Genomic DNA, 22,545 nt, shown 5'->3' with positions numbered 1-22,545 from the left:
GGTGCAGGCCCCGGAGCCAGGCTGCTTGGGTTCAAATCCTGGCTCTGCCACTGACTGACCACATGACCTTACCTTTCTGCGCCACCATGCGCTCCCTGAAAAACAAAGGTATAATAGTGCTTATTTCATAAGGCTCTTGGAGGATTTTAAGAGGTTAATACCATGCACCTAGGACAGTGTCTAGCTCAGAGTAAATGCTATAAATTTAGCATTTACTGTATTAGCTGTATTATCATGTGCCCCTGACCAGGGCTGGAGGAGCTGAAAAATGACTGGTATGTGATTTTCGCTGCCCCTGTATGGATGAAAGGCTGGTAGCTTCTGCCTTAGATGGAATTTGTAATAGCATTTTTTTCCCAGAAATTCCTAATAGTGTAAAAAAAAAAAAAAAGTGAGGTTTGAAGAAGAAAAAAGTTACTTTATGTTATCCATCTCTCTCCTTGCATTGCCTTTCCTGGGAGCACAAGGAGATGCAGTTCATTTAAAGCTATTATAGTAATAATCTGTACAAACCCCAAACCAGCCTAGTTTAAAACACAGCTGCAGATGTAAATATAGATATATAAATAAGTTAAAAAAAATGGTGGTTTAGTAAGGAGTACAGTTTCTAGAGTTAGAATCAGGGTTCCAGTTTTTGCTCTATTTATTAGTCATATTCTTTGGGTAAGTTACCTCACTAAGCCTCAGTTTTCTTGGTTGTTAAATGAGATGATAATTACAGGAGGCTTGTTTTAAGAATGAAATTAGAAAATTTCATGTTGCATCCAGTAACAGTATGTTCAGTAAATGTACCTGTCATTATTATTACTATTGCCATCACCATTAGTGTAACAAGTTCAAATTATTGTTGAATCACAAGGAAGCCTTTTTAGTTTATATAACAATGATTTTTACAAATAGAGTGCCTCTCCCAAAGATTTTTATTCTCTGTAGATCCAAGGTCAGCAAACTACAGGCCGAATCCAGCCTGCCACCTCTTTTTATAAATAAAGTTTTGTTGGACCACAGCCTCATCCATTTGTTTCCTGTCTGTGGCTGCTTTCATACTGTCACAGCAGAAGTGAATAGTTGCAACAGAGACTTTACAGTCCCAAAAGCCTAAAATATTTACTGTCTGGCCTTTTCCAGAAAAAGTTTACTAACCCTTGCTCTAAATATACATTTCCCCAATTAAGATCTAGAGAATGTTAATTCTGTTCATGTTAGTAAGTACTTTCTGAAAAGAAGGAGGAAAAAAAAATCGTCCCATAGTGAAATAAGCTTTGGAAATGTTAGAGAAGTTAATTTATTCTAGGACTACTACTTAAAAGACCCTGGCTTTTAATCTACTAATGTGCATTGTGAATCTTCAAGACAAGGCCACAGTACGCAAATAAACTCTGGTTTCCCAGGCTTACTTGGCTATAGAATGACCCCCATCCCATCCCCGACGCCTAGATCTGATGATGTTACACACAACATCTTTTGGGAAACCCTGCTTTGAGACTTCTCTTTAGAAGGACTTTCTTCTTAACTCTTTCCTTTTGGTGACATAGGTGTATCCTCATTTAGAGAGCTACAAAATATCATATGAGATTCTGTATTACCTCATTTTTTTCCCCCAGTAAAGTCATACATTGCTTAAAATTATAATAGTAAAATATACCAGATATTTAAAAGCTCTAATAAGATAACAGCCCCATCTTTAATTGAGTCTATATGATGTCTCAGAGGTTAGAAACGGAGTCTCAAAGTCCAAAGTTTCATTTCATGCTTTCTTGCAATTCTAAAAGCAGGAGTTTTTTGTAGGGCTCTAACGTTTATTTGCATCCAGATTTCTGAAGCATAAATCTCGAGTGCCTAACTGGGATACCAGCTGATCTCAGCTCGGGTTTATAAGAAGGGAGATTAATGTGAAGGTAACTTGTGCCCGAGCCATAAGGGGTTTGTTTTATAGACTAAAGTAAACACCTTGAATTTCAAGTTGCAAGCACATGGGGAGCCAGAAGATTCCAGAGCAGTGGCATCATGTTCTGCCTGTGACTCACAGAGCTCGTGGCTGAGCCTTCTGCAGCTGCAGCTTCCAGCTGGTCATCAGACAGAGCCCTAGGTAGTGGCACACTGCATTCACCTGGTCCGAGATGACCAAACTACACGAAATTGCAACATTGTCCAGTGCCGAATGAAGGCTGGGCTCTCTCTTTGCCAAATACAGTTGAAGAATAAATGCTAAGGCTGTAACTGTTTTCTGAAATCACAGTGGTTGCAGCAGTGAACCTGGACTGAGAGTGGAGAATCCTGCTGAAAAGTTCAGCTCTGGTCATACATGCTCCCTCTCACTTCCTCCCTCCCTCCCTTCTCTTGGTGTCTCCCCTCCCCTCACCCCTCCCGTGAGTGTCCTTATTATGGCAGAAGTCAGTTCTTAGTCGTTTTGATGCCCTTTAAACCTGGCTTATGTTTGATGCAGGAAATGTTTATGAAAGAATAAGAGGTCTTAAGTGTTTCTTCTCCTTTCCCAACTTGTGAATCATTTTAAGAAAATTCTACACTGTCTCTTCATTTGTTATCTCTATGTTGTGTGTATAATGGGTCCTCAGTAAATGTGGTTGACGTTGTAAATATGGATCCTAAAAATTTTATTGTTATACTATTTTATGAGAGATGATAAATGGACTTTCCAGAAACCTTTGTCAGATATCATTGTCTTTGTCTTTATTTTTTTAAATAATAAAGGAAGAGAGGTAGAGAGAGGAAAGGAATGAGGAAAGGGGACAACGTCTTGGCTGGAATATGGTTATCTGTTTTAAAAAAAGTTAGGAACTTGGAAACTGTCAACTTGGTATGAAATATGTTGTTTCCTTGAAACATGCTCAAAAGTTCAGAGTTTCATTTGCTATATTTATTGAGTATATTCATCTTGTAAGCACCATGATATGTGATACATTACATATTATGGTGTGCTCTAAGACTCATTGGGGTTCTTAGAGTTCAGATGATGAGCCTGGGAAAGAAATAATCTGAAGCTGACCTACTTGAAAGAAAGGATCAGAAATGTTATTCATTTGGTAACATAGAGAAAAGCAATTTAAGCACACAGCCCTCCCTTCTGTGTTTTCCATGAATGAGCTATTTCCAAGTATTCACCTCTCTTAATCTAATATTGTCTTCTGGAATCATTGTCTTAGTGTCAAAGAATATATAGAAGAAAAGGCTGCAACTGGATGAAAACACTCTACAACTATCTAGAGACAATAATTATCTCAAGCAATGCCAGCAAAGATTAAGAAACATTACTAGAGAGAACTTTTGTTCTCGCAGGCAGATGCAAAAAGACGAAAGGGGAGTGTAATGATTATATAAAGTACAGACATGACACAGTTGAGTTAATTTTAATTGTTGGTTTGTACAGTACTCTTGCCTGGAAAATCCCATGGATGGAGGAGCCTCGTGGGCTACAGTCCATGGGGTCGCTAAGAGTCGGACACAACTGAAGCGACTTAGCAGCAGTAGCAGCAGCAGGACTAGTTTATGATGATCATTATTTGGTAGAGTGCTAAGGTAGGGGAACAAGGATTAACCTTCTTAAAACTTTATTAATGCTCCTATAGTGTCGCCTGACTCATAATAATGATAGACACATATAATGCTTACTATCTGCTCCACCTTGTTCACATCCTTCATGTGTTGTATCAGTTAGCTTTTGCTGCATAAGAAACTACCCTAGAACTTAGTAGCTTAAAACAACAAGCATTAATTATTTCTCACAGTTCTCTGGGTCAGGGGCAGATCTTCTGGTCTGAACTGGCTCGGCTTCTCTGTTGCATCTTCACTAAACTAACCGCTCCGTCAAGGCTGGGTATTCTAGACTGGCCTCACCCACGTGTCCGGCTATTGGCTAGCTGTCCAATAGGATGACACATGTCCGTGGTCATCCAGAAAGCATCTTGTAATTTTTCACAAGGGTTCCAAAAGCAGTTTTACAATTCTCTGCTGTGTCTTGTTTGCTAATGCCCTCTTACTTGGATGCAGTCTCAAAAACGACAGAATGATCTCCATTCGTCTCTAAGGCAAACCATTCAATATCACAGTTATCCAAGTCTATGCCCCAACCAGTAACACTGAAGAAGCTGAAGTTGAACGGTTCTATGAAGACCTACAAGACCTTTTAGAACAAACACCCAAAAAAGATGTCCTTTTCATTATAGGGGACTGGAATGCAAAAGTAGGAAGTCAAGAAACACCTGGAGTAACAGGCAAATTTGGCCTTGGAATGCGGAATGAAGCAGGGCAAAGACTAACAGAGTTTTGCCAAGAAAATACACTGGTCATAGCAAACACCCTCTTCCAACAACACAAGAGAAAACTCTGCACATGGACATCACCAGATGGTCAACACTGAAATCAGATTGATTATATTCTTTGCAGCCAAAGATGGAAAAGCTCTATACAGTCAATAAAAACAAGACCAGGAGCTGACTATGGCTCAGATCATGAACTCCTTATTTCCAAATTCAGACTTAAATTGAAGAAAGTAGGGAAAACCGCTAGACCATTCAGGTATGACCTAAATCAAATCCCTTATGATTATACAGTGGAAGTGAGAAATAGATTTAAGGGCCTAGATTTGATAGATAGAGTGCCTGATGAACTATGGAATGAGGTTCATGATACTGTACAGGAGACAGGGATCAAGACCATCCCCATGGAAAAGAAATGCCAAAAACCAAAATGGCTGTCTGGGGAGGCCTTACAAATAGCTGTGAAGAGAAGAGAGGCGAAAAGCAAAGGAGAAAAGGAAAGATATAAGCATCTGAATGCAGAGTTCCAAAGAATAGCAAGAAGAGATAAGAAAGCCTTCTTCAGCGATCAATGCAAAGAAATAGAGGAAAACAACAGAATGGGAAAGACTAGAGATCTCTTCAAGAAAATTAGAGATACCAAGGGAACATTTCATGCAAAGATGGGCTCGATAAAGGACAGAAATGGTATGGACCTAACAGAAGCAGAAGATATTAAGAACAGGTGGCAAGAATACATGGAAGAACTGTACAAAAAAGATCTTCATGACCCAGATAATCATGATGATGTGATCACTAATCTAGAGCCAGACATCTTGGAAAGTGAAGTCAAGTGGGCCTTAGAAAGCATCACTACGAACAAAGCTAGTGGAGGTGATGGCATTCCAGTTGAGCTATTTCAAATCCTGAAAGATGATGCTGTGAAAGTGCTGCACTCAATATGCCAGCAAATTTGGAAAACTCAGTAGTGGCCACAGGACTGGAAAAGGTCAGTTTTCATTCCAATCCCAAAGGCAATGCCAAAGAATGCTCAAACTACTGCACAATTGCACTCATCTCACATGCTAGTAAATTAATGCTCAAAATTCTCCAAGCCAGGCTTCAGCAATACGTGAACCATGAACTTCCAGATGTTCAAGCTGGTTTTAGAAAAGGCAGAGGAACCAGAGATCAAATTGCCAACATCCGCTGGATCATCGTAAAAGCAAGAGAGTTCTAGAAAACATCTATTTCTGTTTTATTGACTATGCCAAAGCCTTTGACTGTGTGGATCACCATAAACTGTAGAAAATTCTGAAAGAGATGGGAATCCCAGACCACCTAACCTGTCTCTTGAGAAATCTGTATGCAGGTCAGGAAGCAGCAGTTAGAACTGGACATGGAACAGCAGATTGGTTCCAAATAGGAAAAGGAGTACGTCAAGGCTGTATATTGTCACTCTGCTTATTTAACTTACATGCAGAGTACATCATGAGAAACCTGGACTGGAAGAAACACAAGCTGGAATCAAGATTGCCGGGAGAAATATCAATAACCTCAGATATGCAGATGACACCACCCTTATGGCAGAAAGTGAAGAGGAACTAAAAAGCCTCTTGATGAAAGTGAAAGAGGAGAGTGAAAAAGTTGGCTTAAAGCTCAACATTCAGAAAACGAAGATCATGGCATCTGGTCCCATCACTTCATGGGAAATAGATGGGGAAACAGTGGAAACAGTGGCAGACTTTATTTTTGGGGCTCCAAAATCACTGCAAATGGTGACTGCAGCCATGAAATTAAAAGACGCTTACTCCTTGGAAGGAAAGTTATGACCAACCTAGATAGCATATTCAAAAGCAGAGACGTTACTTTGCCGACTAAGGTCTATCTAGTCAAGGCTATGGTTTTTCCAGTGGTCATGTATGGATGTGAGAGTTGGACTGTGAAGAAGGCTGAGTGCCGAAGAATTGATGCTTTTGAACTGTGGTGTTGGAGATGACTCTTGAGAGTCCCTTGGACTGCAAGGAAATCCAACCAGTCCATTCTGAAGGACATCAACCCTGGGATTTCTTTGGAAGGAATGATGCTAAAGCTGAAGCTCCAGTACTTTGGCCACCTTATGCGAAGAGTTGACACATTGGAAAAGACTGATGCTGGAAGGGATTGCGGGAAGGAGGAGAAGGGGACAACCGAGGATGAGATGGCTGGATGGCATCACTGACTCGATGGATGTGAGTCTGAGTGAACTCCGGGAGATGGTGATGGACAGTGAGGCCTGGCGTGCTGCGATTCATGGGGTCGCAAAGAGTCGGACACGACTGAGTGACTGAACTGAACTGAACTGAACTCTGTTAGTTAGGGTTCTCAGAGAAGCATTAGATGCATAAAAGATTTGTTGCCAAATCTCCTGTAAGGGAAAAGTGTGTGGAGAGCTGGAGAGTATCAGGTGGTGATGCAGATTTGACTCCTGGGAAGGAAGGAGGGCTGGCTGAGAAGAATCTCAGACTGCAGTGCAGCTCTTAGAAAACTTTGGCCAGGCCAATGGGAACTCCTTGAGCCCAAGCCAACCCAGGGCTTTGTTATTCTGCTCTAGCTGTGCTGATGCCCCAGTTAGCATGGTGGCTACAGTGGGGACCACTACTTTATTCAGCCTATAGTCAAGACTCCATTTTTGGAAGGATGAGAATTGCTTCCCCACTGAGGAGCACTGTCCGTCCTCTTAAGAATCTGGCTGCCTCTATAGTCTATTGGTTTCTGATCTGAAAATAGGGTCAGATGTAGGAACAGAGCAAGAGGTCATGATTTTTTTTTTGTTTGTTTTTTTGAAATTACCATCTTTAGCCTCCTGGTTCTCTATTTCTCCCTCTTTCTGATTGTAGATATTAAGCAGTACCTTTGTTGTCTGCCCGTCTCTTCTACCCCTGGGAATGCCATGTTCATACAGTATATTAATTTGACTATTGCAGAATCTTTTGGGGAGGTTTTATTGTCTAATTTTCTCTAATTGAAATGAAGACTTCATGGGAATAGGGAATTGAAAGGTACCTTTATATGACAGTTCCTATACTTTTGTATACATTATTCTTATAATCCTTACTATATATCTCCAAAGTCAGAGAAACAGGAGGAAATTATATTCAATCTAGGCCTGTATTTTGGGGGTTCCCTGGTGGCTCAGAGGGTAAAGAATCTGCATGCAATGCAGGAGACCCGAGTTCGATTCCTGGGTGGGGAAGATCCCCTGGAGAAGGGAATGGCTGCCCACGCTAGTGTTCTTGCCTAGAGAATCCCATGGACAGAGGAGCCTGGCGGGCTACAGGCCATGGGGTTGAGAGAGTCAGACACACCTGAGCAACTAAGCACATGTGCATGCGCGGACCAGTCTATACGTATTCCGCTGTTTACTCTTGGCATTTAAAAGAATCCTGGAACATTTTTAATACTGGTATAGCAAGTAACCCTAACGTGTGATTAAAAATATAGAAGTGATTGGAATTGCTTGATTATCAGTTCAGTCACTCAGTTGTGTCTGACTCTTCGCGACCCCATGGACTGCAGCACACCAGGCCTCCCTGTCCATCACTAACTCCTGGAGCTTGCTCAACCTCATGTCCATTATGTCGGTGATGTCATCCAGCCACCTCATCCTCTGTCATCCCCTTCACCTCCTGCCCTCAATCTTTCCTAGTCTTTCCTTTTTCTTTTTACCATCTTAATTATTTTTAATGTACAGTTCAGTGGTATTAAATACATTCATAATATTGTCCGACCATCACCACCTTTCATCTCCAGAACTCTTTTTATTTTGTAAAACTGAAGCTCTACCCATTAAACAACATTCCCCAACTCCTCTGTTTCCCCAGCCCCCCTGGCAACTCGCATTATGCTTTCTGTGTCTCTATTTGTTTTCTGAGCCTCATATAAGAAGTTTCATGCAGTATTTGTCTTTTTGTGATTGGCTTATTTCATACAGAGCTCTTTTGGAAAAGGTCTGAGATCCCTGTCCCTGGACGTTTGGGACATGGCCACTTTCCCTTCCTGTATTTGCAGGCCCACCAGTTCATGACAAGTTCTCTAGCCAGGTTCCAACGGCAGGCAGGCTTCAGTAAGATTGGGGAAGGGGATACTCTGTGTTACAGTTTTTAACCCAAGCGGCAGTGTCTGGTTCCTCAGATTTCACCTTTTTTGGCTTCTCTCCATTTTCCTTCACTCTCCACATAAACAAGGACTTGGGGGATGGGGTGGGTGGTGTGTGAGCCATGGCCCCCAAAAAAGATTTTATTCTTGGTTTGATTTGAGGGACAAAAGAAATGTTTCTGAGCATAAAATTGAGCTCTGAGAAAGGCTGCTGAAAGAATGCTTATTGCTTTTAAACTCTGTTTTAAAGGCGATAACAATGTATTTTCACAGTTTTTGTTTATCAAGCAATTTCAAGGTAAAGAGATACGATTTTGAGATTCAACCAAGGTGGCATGAATCCTGCTACTAATCTTAAGCCTTGAATGATTACTCATCCTCTCTGAATCTATTCCCTTATCTATGAAATGAAAAATGTACCTACTTGGCAAGGATTTACATGAGGAATAAAAATAGTCTATGTAATGCACCTAGCACAGTGCTTGGAATACAGCAGGTTCACAATACCATGATTATTGGGCAGCACTTACTGATTGTTAGTCTCCTTTCTAAGGGCTTGACCTGAACTTTCTCATTTTATCTTTACAATAACCCTATGAGGTCGGTAGTGTTATTGATCCTCCTTTTTCCTGACTGTTAGATAGCTAATAAGTGGTAGAGCTAGAATTCATACTTGAGCAGTCTGACACCAGACTGTGGGACTAACCATTTTGCTTCCCTGCCTCTATTGCAGATGTTTTTTATCCTTGATCAAGGAATTAATATACTAGGCTTTGGTGCTCAGAAATTAAGAAGTAGGAGCACATGTTAAATTGACTGACCATCATATGCAGGCACTAGGCTAGGCATTTCTAAAAGACTTTCCCATTTTAGTTACTATTAATCACTATTTTTATAACATCTAAGAATTCATGAAATTTTCTAGAACCCTAGAGATAGAAGCTGCTTTATTTTGTATTAAAATAGTGCAGCTCTAGTTTACCAGGATTTTTTAATTACAGATCTCCTTCTGGAAGGTAGGTTATCACATTGTTATTTATGGAAGAAACACTAATGAGATGCTAGGTTGACAGATGATACAAGATATGTGGTACCTTTGCTTCAGTTCAGTTCACTTCAGTCACTCAGTTGTGTCTGACTCTTTGCGATCCCATGGACTGCAGCCCGCCAGGCTTCCCTGTCCATCAGCAGTTCCCAGTTCAGTTCAGTTCAGTCACTCAGTCAGGTCTGATTCTTTGCGACCCCATGAACCGCAGCATGCCAGGCCTCCCTGTCCATCACCAACTCCCGGAGTCTACCCGAACCCATGTCCAACGAGTCAGTGATGCCATCCAACCATCTCATCCTCTGTCATCTCCTGCTCTTCCTGCCCTCAGTCTTTCCCAGCATCAGGGTCTTTTCCAATCAGTCAGCTCTTTGCATCAGGTGGCCAAAGTATTGGAGTTTCAGCCTCAACATCAGTCCTTCCAATGAACACCCAGGACTGATCTCCATTAGAATGGACTGGTTGGGTCTCCTTGCAGTCCAAGGGACTCTCAAGAATCTTCTCCAACACTACAGTTCAAAAGCATCAATTCTTCGGTGCTCAGCTTTCTTTATAGTCCAACTCTCATCCATACATGACTACTGGAAAAACCATAGCCTTGACTAGATGGACCTTTGTTGGCAACGTCTCTGCTTTTTAATATGCTGTCTAGGTTGGTCATAACTTTCCTTCCAAGGAGTAAGCGTCTTTTAATTTCATGGCTGCAGTCACCATCTGCAGTGATTTTGGAGCCCAGAAAAATAAAGTCAGTCACTGTTACCACTGTTTCCCCATCTATCTGCCATGAAGTGATGGGACTGGATGCCATGATCTGTTTTCTGAATGTTGAGTTTTAAGCCAGCTTTTTCACTTTCCTCTTTCAGTTTCATCAAGAGGCTCTTTAGTTCTTCACTTCTGCCATAAGGGTTGTGTCATCTGCATATCTGAGGTTATTAATATTTCACCTGGCAATCTTTAGATTCCAGCTATGCTTCATCCAGCCCAACATTTCTCATGATGTACTCTGCATAGAAGTTAAATAAGCAGGGTGACAATATACAGCCTTGACATACCCCTTTTCCTATTTGGAACCAGTCTGTTGTTCCATGTCCAGTTCTAACTGTTGCTTCCTGACCTGCATACAGGTTTCTCAAAAGGCAGGTCAGGTGGTCTGGTATGCCCATCTCTTTCAGAATTTTCTACAGTTTATTGTGATCCACACAGTCAAGGGCTTTGGCATAGTCAATAAAGCAGAAATAGATGTTTTTCTGGAACTCTCTTGCTTTTTTGATAATCCAGCGGATGTTGGCAATTTGATCTCTGGTTCCTCTGCCTTTTCTAAAACCAGCTTGAACATCTGGAATTTCACGGTTCGTGTATTGCTCCCAGATCCTACTCAAACTCATGTCCATCACGTTCGTGATACCATCCAACCATCTCATCCTCTGTTGCCCCCATCTCCTCCCATCTTCAGTCTTTCCCAGCATCAGGGTCTTTTCAAATGACTCAGTTCTTCACATCAGGTGGCCAAAGTTTTGGAGCTTCAGCTTCAGCATTAATCCTTCCAGTGAGTATTCAGGACTGATATCCTTTAGGATTGACTGGTTTGATCTCCTTGCAGTCCAGGGCACTCTCAAGAACCTCCTCCAACACCACAGTTCAAAAGCATCAATTCTTTGGCACTCAACTTTCTTTATGGTCCAACTCTCACATCCATACATGACTACTGGAAAAACCAGAGCTTTGACTAGATGGACCTTTGTTGGCAAAGTAAAGTCTCTGCTTTTTATATGCTGTAAAGGTTGGTCATAGCTTTTCTTCCAAGGAGCAAGCGTTTTTTTAATTTTATGGCTGCAGTCACTATCTACAGTTATTTTGGAGCCCAAGAAAATAAATTCTCTCACTGTTTCCCTATTTATTTGCCATGAAGTGATGGGACCAGATTCCATGATCTTAGTTTTTTGAATGTTGAGTTTTAAGCCAGCTTTTTCATTCTCCTCTTTCATTTTATCAAGAGGCTCTTTAGCTCCTTTTTGCTTTCTGCCATAAGGGTGGTGTCATCTGCATATCTGAGGCTCTTGATATTTCTCCTGGCAGTCTTGATTCTAGCTTGTGCTTCATCCAGCCCAGCATTTTGCATGATGTACTCTCAATTCAGTTCAGTTCAGTCACTCAGTCGTGTCTTGACTCTTTGTGACCCCATGAATTGCAGCACACCAGGCCTCCCTGTCCATCACCAATTCCCGGAGTTCACTCAGACTCACGTCCATCGAGTCGGTGATGCCATCCAGCCATCTCATCCTCTATCGTCCCCTTCTCCTCCTGCCCCCAATCCTTCCCAACATCAGAGTCTTTTCCAATGAGTCAACTCTTCGCATGAGGTGGCCAAAGTATTGGAGTTTCAGCTTTAGCATCAGTCCTTCCAAAGAACACCCAGGACTGATCTCCTTCAGAATGGACTGGTTGGATCTCCTTGCAGTCCAAGGGACTCTCAAGAGTCTTCTCCAACACTATAGTTCAAAAGCATCAGTTCTTCGGCGCTCAGCTTTCTTCACAGTCCAACTTTCACATCCATACATGACCACAGGAAAAACCATAGCCTTGACTAGACAGACCTTTGTTGGCAAAGTAATGTCTCTGCTTTTGAATATGCTATCTAGGTTGGTCATAACTTTCCTTCCAAGGAGTAAGCGTCTTTTAATTTCATTGCTGCAATCACCATCTTCAGTGATTTTGGAGCCCAGAAAAATAAAAGTCAGCCAGTTTCCACTGTTTCCCCATCTATTTGCCATGAAGTGATGGGACCAGATGCTGTGATCTTAGTTTTCTGAACGTTGAGCTTAAGCCAACTTTTTCACTCTCCTCTTTCACTTTCATCAAGAAGTTAAATAAGCAAGGTAACAATATACAGCCTTGACATACTCCTTTCCCAATTTGGAACCAGTCCATTGTTCCATGTCCAGTTCTAACTGTCGTTTCTTGACCTGCATACAGATTTCTCAGGAGGCAGGTAAGGTGGTCTGGTATTCTCATCTCTTGAAGAATTTTCCAGTTTGTTGTGATCCACATAGTCAAAGGCTTTAGTGTAGTCAATGAAGCAGAAGTATATGTTCTTCTGGAATTCTCTTGCTTTTTCTATGTTCCAATGGATGTTGACAATTTAATCTCTGGTTCCTCTGCCTTTTCTAAATCTAGCTTGAACATCTGGAAGTTCTCGGTTCATATACTGTTGAATCCTAGCTTGGAGGATTTTGAGCATTACTTTGCTAACGTGTGAGATGAGTGTAATTGTGCAGTAGTTTGAGCATTCTTTGACATTGCCTTTCTTTGGGACTGGAATGAAAACTGACCTTTTCCAGTCTTGTGGCCACTACTGAGTTTTCCAAATTTGCTAGCATATTGAGTGCAGCACTTTAACAGCATCCTCTTTTAGGATTTGAAATAGCTCAACTGGAATTCTGTTACCTCCACTAGCTTTGTTCATGGTGATGCTTCCTAAGGCCCACTTGACTTCACACTCCAGCTATTTTAAGCTTGATAATAACTAAGCTTAAAAATAGATTCTCAATGAATCTGTTGAATCCCCTATCTATTTAGGGAGACCTAGGGGTAGATTTGATTGGAGAAGGAAATGGCAACCCAGTCCAGTGTTCTTGCCTGGAGAATCCCAGGGATGGGGAAGCCTGGTGGGCTGCCGTCTATGGGGTCTCACAGAGTCGGACACGACTGAAGTGACTTAGCAGCTTAGCAGCAGGGGTAGATTTGAGAGGACAGTTAGATGTTTGTATGCCTAGTTTGTTAAATAGCCTAGCATTTGTCTAATCTTGCTGTCAGAGTTTGATTTTTGATAGTATCAACTTTCTGAGAGGAGGTGCCCACTACAGACTGAATAAATGTGTGCTGTGGACACAAGGCAGGGAGATAGTAGGTTAAATGCAACTCAGTCTCTTTGGGGGTTGGAGGAAAAGGGTAAGAGTGAAAGGAAGATGTGTAGGGCATGTTATTTGCAAGATTAATAAACTATTTAATGTGGAACAGAAAAATTAAGCCTGTTGACCACGGTCGAACTAAAATGTAGTAAGCTGAAATTTTAGGTCAGGTTGACTTGGCTCTAGGACCAGTTTTCTTTCTACTGAATTTTCCCCAGTTTTCAGCCTAGCAATTTATTTAAATTCTCTCATTTAAGATAGTTTATTCCACTGTTTTTATTAATTGCAAAGCATGTTTTGATGCTTTTCAGGGCTGTCTTTCCTCTTGCATTGATAGATACATATTAGAGTGATAGAAAGTTATTGGAATCTGCTGGATGTAAACTCATGGTTTACATGGTTTACTCTATGGTTACCACCATAGAGTGTTTGGATTATTTAGAAATTACAGAAAATGGTATATTTTTAAGACTTTGAGGAAGACGTTGTATTTTTCTTTGAGAATTTGACAGTCTCTGTTAGAGAGGAAAAACTAGGATTAGCATAGCCAAAGAAGGCAGGACGAGGACTCACAAGGAGATGTTAGAAGGAGGGGAGCCTTGGATCCAGTTTAAGAAAGGTGTTACTGTTAGAGCCCCCAGACAAATGCACTGATGTTGCTTGTGTCGCAGTGAGTTCCTCACTGCTGGAGGCTCTGTGCCCAGCTGCTCAGAAAGGGTGACTTTACCAGTTGGAAGTTTGTAGGGAGGGCCTTTAAAACGAGGTTTTTGTGCTTGCATTTCCCATCTCTGTGAGTGTTTGAAACTTGATGTTCTCCAAGTCTAACATAAGGCACTTCTAAGAATAGGAAGCGTATATAAAGGAGCTAACAATCTCAACTTCCTTAAAGAATGATGTACTTTGCCTGTGATGATTATGAAAGGTGTTAAAGGAGAAGTTGTAGCTTTAGATTTCCCATATTATGCCAGAAGTGTTTTTCAATCACGTTGACTTTGTTTTCAAAATGTGGGTGTATTTTTCATTGCAGATTGTCCATATATTGATGTTTTATGCAAATTTAAGATCTCTGGTTATCCAGTTTATTTCATGGAATAAAACTTTTGTTATTGGTTAAAGTGAAGTAAATGGGTATTTTAAAAGCCTTTTGAATTTTTTTCCAGAATAAAAAAAAACTATATTCAGGTAAATTAAGATTTTACATATAGCTATTATATATCATTTCTGTATGATGAAATAAAATATTCCTGCTACAACTGTTCTTGTCTGGATTCAGATGAGATGTTAACACTTTGCTTGTCTTTGCAAACAGGTTCATCCTAAATTCCTCTCTAAACAGGGTGGCAGAGGTTGGGATGTTTAGATAGCATCACTGAATCAATGGACATGAACTTGAGCAAACTCTGGGAGATAGTGGAGGACAGAGAAGCCTGGCATGCTATAGTCCATGGGGTCTCTGAGTTGGACATACTTAGTGACTGAAAAAAGTGAAGTTAATAATTGAAGAGCAGATTTGATATAAAAATCTCAATCAAAATGAAACTGCCTGCTTGCTCTTGGGTTCATGCTGAAGTTTATATGATATGACTATTATGGGTTCTGTACCTTTTAATGTTCTGTATCCCACCTGATTGGTATATTATATGTGCATATTCAGTCGCTTCAGTTATGTCCGACTCTTTGCAACCCTATGGACTGTAACTTGCCAGGCTCTTGTGTCCATAGGATTTCCCAGGCAAGAATACTGGAGCGGGTTGTCATTTCCTACTCCAGGAGATCTTCCTGATCCAGTGATCGAACCCATCACTTGCATGCAAGATCAAACTCATCACTTGCATGCAAGATTGAACCCGTCTCTTGCATCTCCTGCATTGGCAGGCAGATTCCTTAGCACTGCACCAACTGGTAAGCTGTTAACAGTAGCCAAGTCTCTGGTCACCTACCTGTCTTACTAGTCTTTTATAGTCCAGGAAAAATATTTCTGTTTCCTCTTCCTATATCTAGAGTTACATTATTACAATCATTGATCTCATATAGAACTACACATCTGACTAAATGCTTCAAGTTGCTTAATCATCGTTATTTTTGCCAGAGGCCCAGTCACACATTTGGTGATACAAGAAATGACAGTTTTGCAAAAGAGGTGATATATAAACAATAGAGTTAGCAGTATTAGTAAGGTCATAAGTAAGAATTTAAGTCAAGAACTTCCATTAGGTACAGGTACTTAAGGTACTTAATTCTCTGTGCTTAGTTTTCTAATCTGTAAAATGCAGATAATCTTACAGAGTAATTGAGAACATCATAGGCAAAAGATAGTGAAGGATATAGTGCCTGGGATATAGTAAGCACTGAATAAGGTTAGCTGTCATCATTATCAACAGCCTTATCCTACGCGTGCACTAAAGATGGTTCAAGACTTACAGCCATGTGCACAGTGTCTGACATATACTAGGAAGGCGATGATATTTTTGCATTAATAATATATTCATTAGTAATTTTTATTTATATTTATTCATTCAGATAACTATAGGAAATGGTCCCTAAAACTTTAAGTATAAGAAGAAGAACTAAGTGTGGGGCTAATCTTGTGTTGCTCAGAGCTTGCTGAGGCAATCTGAAAAATACCTCCTGCTACTAGAACTTTAACCTTGTCCCTTCCTTTCTCTTATTAAAGCAAATGGATGTTTTAAAAGCCCTTTGAATTTTTCCAGAATTTAAGAAAAAAAACTATATCCAGGTGAAATTATAGCTGTTATGTATCATTTTCTGGATGATAAAATAAAATATTCTTGCCACGAAACTGTTCTGATTGGGATTCAGATGAGAAGTTAGCACTTTACTTGTCTTTTCAAACAGGTTCATCCGAAATTCCACTATAAACAAGCTCATGACCCAGGCACAGATACTTCTTGCGTGACTTTTTCCTATGATGGTACTGTCCTTGCTTCTCGTGGAGGTAGGTTAAAAGCTTTCTTCTTGATGTGTTTCTATATGTAAAATGATCATATTTAGCGCTAACAAATATCACACTAATAGCACTTAGTAAAGCTAGCTGTGCTTTTGTTAATGGCCTTTGCCAGTCTAGTTTTTTTCATTACAATGCATTTTCAGTATGGCAATATTGTTTTATTGGAAATTACCAAGTAAAATTTAGAAAATATGTACTTTTTTGCCCCAGTTTCGATTTTACCTCCAAATTTCATCAGTGTTTGGAACCTCTGAGGATGACCTCTGCTTCTACATTATGGAATTTTGTAGATGATATTCTATCTTTTTTCTATATTATTTTATAGTTCTGGGTCTGGTATTTCAAACTCTTCTATTTGCCGACCATTGATATTTTTTTTTTCAGCTTAAACACTAACTCAGTTTAGTTAATAAAAAGTTGTATATCTGGATGTTATTTTTAAAATAGTTATGTAATCCTCTGTGATCGTATTGTATTGACAAGTTGACTTATCCACACTCACATGGTTGAGTGTAGGTTGTTTCTAACTTTTTGCTAAATCTTTCTCAAATGGATAAGTGGTATACAAGGAAATAAGAGAAGAGTAAGGGTAGCTTATGAACAAAGCGTTAGGGGGAAGTGTGGGGTGTGCCTGAGAATCTTCTAGTAGGCCTATTTTTGGGGAGAGGAAAGAATCAGGCTTCAGGAGGTTGGAGCCATGTTATAGATGGCCTTAAATATCACATAAAGGATTCAGTCTTTATTCCATAGACCAAATGAATCTAGCAATGTTATATTTATTCTCTCACATAGTTTATTCACATCATTCATTTTCACTTAACTACTGTATGTTGAGTAACCACTCTGAGCTAAGCATTATGCTAGGTGCTTGGTATAAACTGTGGACATCACAACGGAGTTCCTTTCCTGAGTGAAGAAAAGACCCTGGTGCTGGGAAAGATTGAAGGTGGGAGGAGAAGGGGATGACAGAGGATGAGATGGTTGGATGGCATCACCGACTCAATGGACACGAGTTTGAGTAAACTCTGGGAGTTGGTGATGGACAGGGAGGCCTGGCGTGCTGCTGTCCATGGGGTCGCAAAGGTTTGGACATGACTGAGCAACTGAACTGAACTGATAGGGTTTAGTGAAAGTGAGGAAGACAGACGTAGCATGGCTTTCCCCTTAGTTTAACTGGTCCATGTTCCTTTACCCTTGGGGAATCCATTCCAATTCTTTCTTCCCAGGAAGCCTTATATATTTTACCCTCACGTAATTTTAAAAATCAGAGCACATGCACATGTATTTTCTATTTATGGTATACATGGCAAAATGGATATACATAAAAATATATATTTTGGCTCGGCAGTTCTAACCTATTTTTTGTTTTGTTTTAAAAAACTTTATTTTGTGTTGAAATATAACCGATTAGCAATGTTGTAATAGTTTCAGGTGGATAACAAAGGGACTCAACCATACATGTACATGTATCCATTCTCCCCCAAACTCCCCTCCCATCCAGGCTGCCACATAACATTCAGCAGAGTTCCCTGTGCTATACAGTAGGATCTTGTTGTCTAACCTGCTATCTGAGTCCTCAGATGACTCTTACTTAATACTATATACTGTATTCCTTGTGGGTTTTCCAGGTGGCATTAGTGGTAAAGAACCCACCTGCCAGTGTAGGAGTCATAAGTGACGTGGGTTCGATCCCTGGGCCAGGAAGATCCCCTGGAGGAGGGCATGGCAACCCATTCTAGTATTCTTGCCTAGAGAATCCCATGGATAGGAAGCATGGGGGACTATGGTCCATAGGGTCACAAAGAGTCGGACACGACTGAAGTAGCTCAGCACATATGCACACACTATACTCTTTACTTATAAGCAGTGATTTTTAGCCCAAGAGTATATCTGAATCTCCAGGAGGGCTTTTAAAATGGTAAGTGCACTACTTGAAAATTCTCACAGTCACTCATTCTTACATCTCTAGAGTGGTACATCCAAATCTCCTGGGTAGAGTGGGGAGAAAGAAGGGGAATAAGAGAGGCGCATACTTTAAAAATTCTTCCTGTAGCGTTTGAAATAGGTCAGCCCTACCCAGTTGGCTATTACTGCCTTAGAAATAAGAGATTAATTCCATTTCAGTCAAAGACATTTTAGTGATAATTTTTCCTTTCCCCTTCCATCCTATACTAGCTATTGGGTAACATGTCATCAGCAGAACATGTCTGCTGTAGTCCATCATTTTCTTTCCTGGATGTATAGAATATGCCAGATGGACATTTCTCTGTTCAGCAAAGTCCCCAGGGTGTTGTGAGGTGCTCCTGCTAGCTCCAGAACCTGCCAGGCTAGCTAAACTGTTTAATACAGATTAATGTTTTCTTTTTGTTTGAGGATTGTGAGGATGGGTAACCTTTTTTTTAACAAGGCTGAAAGCAAAAACATGGATGTTACCAATTCTTCCAGTATAAGCAGGTCTCTAATCCAGCCAGTTGTGGATTCGTGCACCTGCCAAAAGTTGGATTTTGGAGGCAGGGTCCCAGGAGAGAGAATGGGGATTTTTATTGAGCTCTCCACTCACCTCACTTGCATCTGATACTAATTCCTTATTGGACCGCAGGGATTGAGGCAGGTCTCAGCTTTGGACACTGGGGAGCAAGAGCAGCAAAGGTATTACTTATAAGAGTTCTGGCTTTCATTATGGACAGGAATTAGTTAGTAGCCTTACAGAAATATTTCAAAAGTGATTCTTTAAAGAACATTCATTATACTTTAAATGGCTTGGAAAAGCTGTACTCCCCAGCAAGGTGAAGAATGAGAGGCACAAATTGAGTTACCCTGCAGGGAATGGAATCACGTGGCTCACCCTCATTAATGTTAATGGATATTTTCACCCACACACAAGTGGGAAAAAGAATCTGTTGTGAATTGCACTATTTTCAGTCCTGATGGTTGTTAAATTAATATCTTCTTAAGAAGTCAAGTTTTGCACAAATACACCACAGGGAAACTACCATCTGCTCTGCAGACAGTCACTCTTTAGAGATTCTCCAGGGTTCCTCCTAGCCTACAGATGCTACATCAATCTGGAAAGTAACTTCTAGGAGGCTAGTTCATTATCCTGCACCTTTGTACTGTTCTCAGGCTCCCCAGTTAAACAGTAAAACATGTTATGTACATCCGCTTCCTTCTTCCTTCCCTCCTGCCTCTTCCCTTTCTCTCTCCCTCCCTCTCTTCCTCCCCCACCTCCTCTCACCCGTCCTATTCTTAAAGTTATATACTAAGTTTAGCAAATTCTAAACATGGAACTGGTTCTTCTTTTTTTTTTTTTGCAAAATTTATTTTCTGTCTTTTTTTTTCTCATTCCTCTATCAGGTGATGATACGTTAAAATTATGGGACATCCGACAGTTTAATAAGCCACTCTTTTCTGCTTCGGGTCTTCCCACAATGTTCCCAATGTAAGTAGCATATTTTTAATATTTGATAAGCACAGGAGAATTGTAAAGTAACTTCATGTTAATTTATGGTATATGTCTTAGATCATCTAGAAAAGGGACTAGAGAGTGATTGAAATAGGTTTTTGAAAGATGCATTTTATTTTTCCTTTCATTTTGTATGTTCTTCAGAATATAAGATTTTATTTTTGAAGTTGAAATGATGTATGTTCATGTGTTTGTGTGTGTGAATATATACATTGTATGCACACTTAGGGTCTTGAGATAGTAAAAACATTTTCAAGGATTGTTCTTTTGATAGTGTTTAAATGACAGAGTAGGCCTGTCTTTATTTTAAAATTTGAATCCTCATACCATTAAACATTCAAAAAACTAAAATCATGGCATCTGGTCCCATCACTTCATGGCAAATAGATGGGGGAAAATTGGAAATAGTAACAGATTTTATTTTCTTGGGCTCCAAAATCACTGCAGACAATGACTGCAGCCATGAAATTAAAAATTGCTTGCTCCTTGGAAGAAAAACTACGACAGACCTAGACAGCATATTAAAAAGCAGAGATATCACTTTGCTGACAAAGGTCCATCTAGTCAAAGCTGTGGGTTTTCCAGTAGTCGTATATGGATGTAAGAGTTGGACCATAAAGAAGGCTGAGCACCAAAGAATTGATGCCTTTGAACTGTGGTGCTGGAGAAGACTCTTGAGAGTCCCTTGGACTGCAGGGAGATCAAGCCAGTCAGACCTAAAGGAAGTCAACTCTGAATATTCATTAGAAAGACTGATGCTGAAGATGAAGCTCCAGTATTTTGGCCACCTGATGGGAAGAGCTGATTCATTGGAAAAGACCCTGATGCTGGGAAAGATTGAGGTCAAGAGGAGAAGTGGGTGACAGAAGACAAGATGGTTGGATGGCATCACTGACTCGATGGACAGGAGTCTGAGCAAACGCTGGGAGATAGTGAAGGACAGGGAAACCTAGCGTGCTACAGGCCATGGGATCTCAAACAACCAGACATGACTTAGTGACTGATCAACAACAGCCATGAAAGCAATTTTTCATAGTTACTGAACCTTTTATATTATGTCCTCAATTTTTCTTATCATCATTCCAATCAATAATTTGGTAACCTTCACTTATTCAGACTGTCTTGCTCTGGGTAGGTGAACACTATAATCTCCATTCTGCTAAGTTGATAACTGAAGCTTTAAAGATTTTTCTGCAAGCAGCTGAGGTTGGGATTTGATCTCTAAGTCCCACAGTTGGTGCCTAAGCAAAATTTTCTATTTTGGTTGAAATAAAATTTCACATCTGTGTTAAATGATGACCAGCAAGGAGAGCACAATGGTAATGGAAGCAGCAAATGGAGGAAGCTGTATAATATCAGAGCACTAACTCCAACATGGCCTGTGGCCCATGGTGTTTATCTGTTAAAACAAACAGATAGACAAACAAATGTGGATTTATAGCCAATGTGAATGTTTTGAGCCTATGCCTGCCACAAGTAATGCTAACTGCGTAATGTCTTTGGCTCATGTCTTAGGTTATTCATAGTCAGATGGCTGGACCTCTCATCCTCAAGAGCTGTTGAATCATAGCCATCAGTTAGGTTCCAGCGGTGCAGGCTGCTCCTCATTGCTCAGTGCTTGACTTGACAAAACTCAGATTATCTGAGAGGTAGTGCTAATGAAAATAGTTCTCAAACTGGTCAAAATCATTACCACTTAGACATTAGTCATACACTGTCTATTTGTGTATAGACAGGATCAATGTCAATATTGAGTTTTTTCCCACACTCTGTTTACAGTAAAAGATACTATAATATTTAGAAACTAGAGCACATATTCTGGAGTCAGACTAATCGAACTCCAGCTGCACCACTTACTTTTGTGATCTTGGACAAGATTCATTTCACTTCTTTCCGCCTCAGTTTCCTCATCAGTAAAATGGGGAAATTAATGTAAGTGTCTGATGTATTATAAACCCTGTATAAGAGTTGTCTCTTTTTACAATGATGTTGATTATGTTTTATTTAACTCATTACTACTGCTTTGTTGTGGGGTCATAAACCTAACCTTATAAACTCTTGTTGTCTGTAGGACTGACTGCTGTTTCAGTCCAGATGATAAACTCATAGTCACTGGGACATCTGTTCAAAGAGGATGTGGCAGCGGCAAGCTTGTCTTCTTCGAGCGCAGGACTTTCCAAAGGGTGTATGAAATAGACATCACAGATGCGGTATGTACTTTCTTTCCTCCCAGCCTTGCGAAGGAAGTGAAGCTTGCCTCCTAGCCATCTTTGGTTTTAGTTTTGAAACAGAACATAAGCTCTTGCCCTTCCAGTGCTGTGGTAGCTGCTTTTTTTTCTCCAATACAGGAATTATTAGTAAGTACATTGCAGAGTGGCTTACCTACACTTTACCCCCTCCTGACCCAGTATTTCCTGTGGGCACACACCATAGTCAGAATTTCAGCTGGGCCTGGGATGCTTACCCTCTCTACCAACCAGTTTCAGGAGAGGAGAGGCAGATCATCATGTAGCATACAGAAAGCAGCGTCCCACAGTGTGTGTGTTTATAAGGATTCAGGGATTATGGACAGAGTGAAAAGTTATACCCTCAGAATGTGATGAAGCATATCATTATTTGAAATCTTTGTCAGAATTTTCCTTGTCAGAGTTGTCATTGAGGTAAGGTGCGGCTTCTACTGAGTTTAATTTCTGTTTCGTTATTGGAAGTTTAAAGCATTTCAGATTTAGCTACCAAATCCCCACCCCCTTAAGTTTTCTTTACATATG

At 40.4% G+C, this 22,545-nt stretch overlaps 1 protein-coding gene across 1 annotated transcript in view; it reads left to right on the top strand.

The window, feature by feature from the left end:
* The window catches only part of WDR70 (WD repeat domain 70), a 272,589-nt gene that overhangs the window by 208,761 nt on the left and 41,283 nt on the right, over nucleotides 1-22,545 (top strand). Inside the window, exons 11-13 of the mRNA XM_005694782.3 lie at nucleotides 16,203-16,302; nucleotides 19,669-19,753; nucleotides 21,849-21,987. Of these exons, the coding sequence (XP_005694839.2) occupies nucleotides 16,203-16,302; nucleotides 19,669-19,753; nucleotides 21,849-21,987 (324 nt within the window). The remainder of the gene's footprint in view (nucleotides 1-16,202; nucleotides 16,303-19,668; nucleotides 19,754-21,848; nucleotides 21,988-22,545) is intronic.

The sequence above is a fragment of the Capra hircus genome, chromosome 20 (genome assembly GCF_001704415.2).
Source record: "Capra hircus breed San Clemente chromosome 20, ASM170441v1, whole genome shotgun sequence".
Classification (NCBI taxonomy): domain Eukaryota; kingdom Metazoa; phylum Chordata; class Mammalia; order Artiodactyla; family Bovidae; genus Capra; species Capra hircus.
This window is presented reverse-complemented; position numbering and strand designations above follow the sequence as displayed.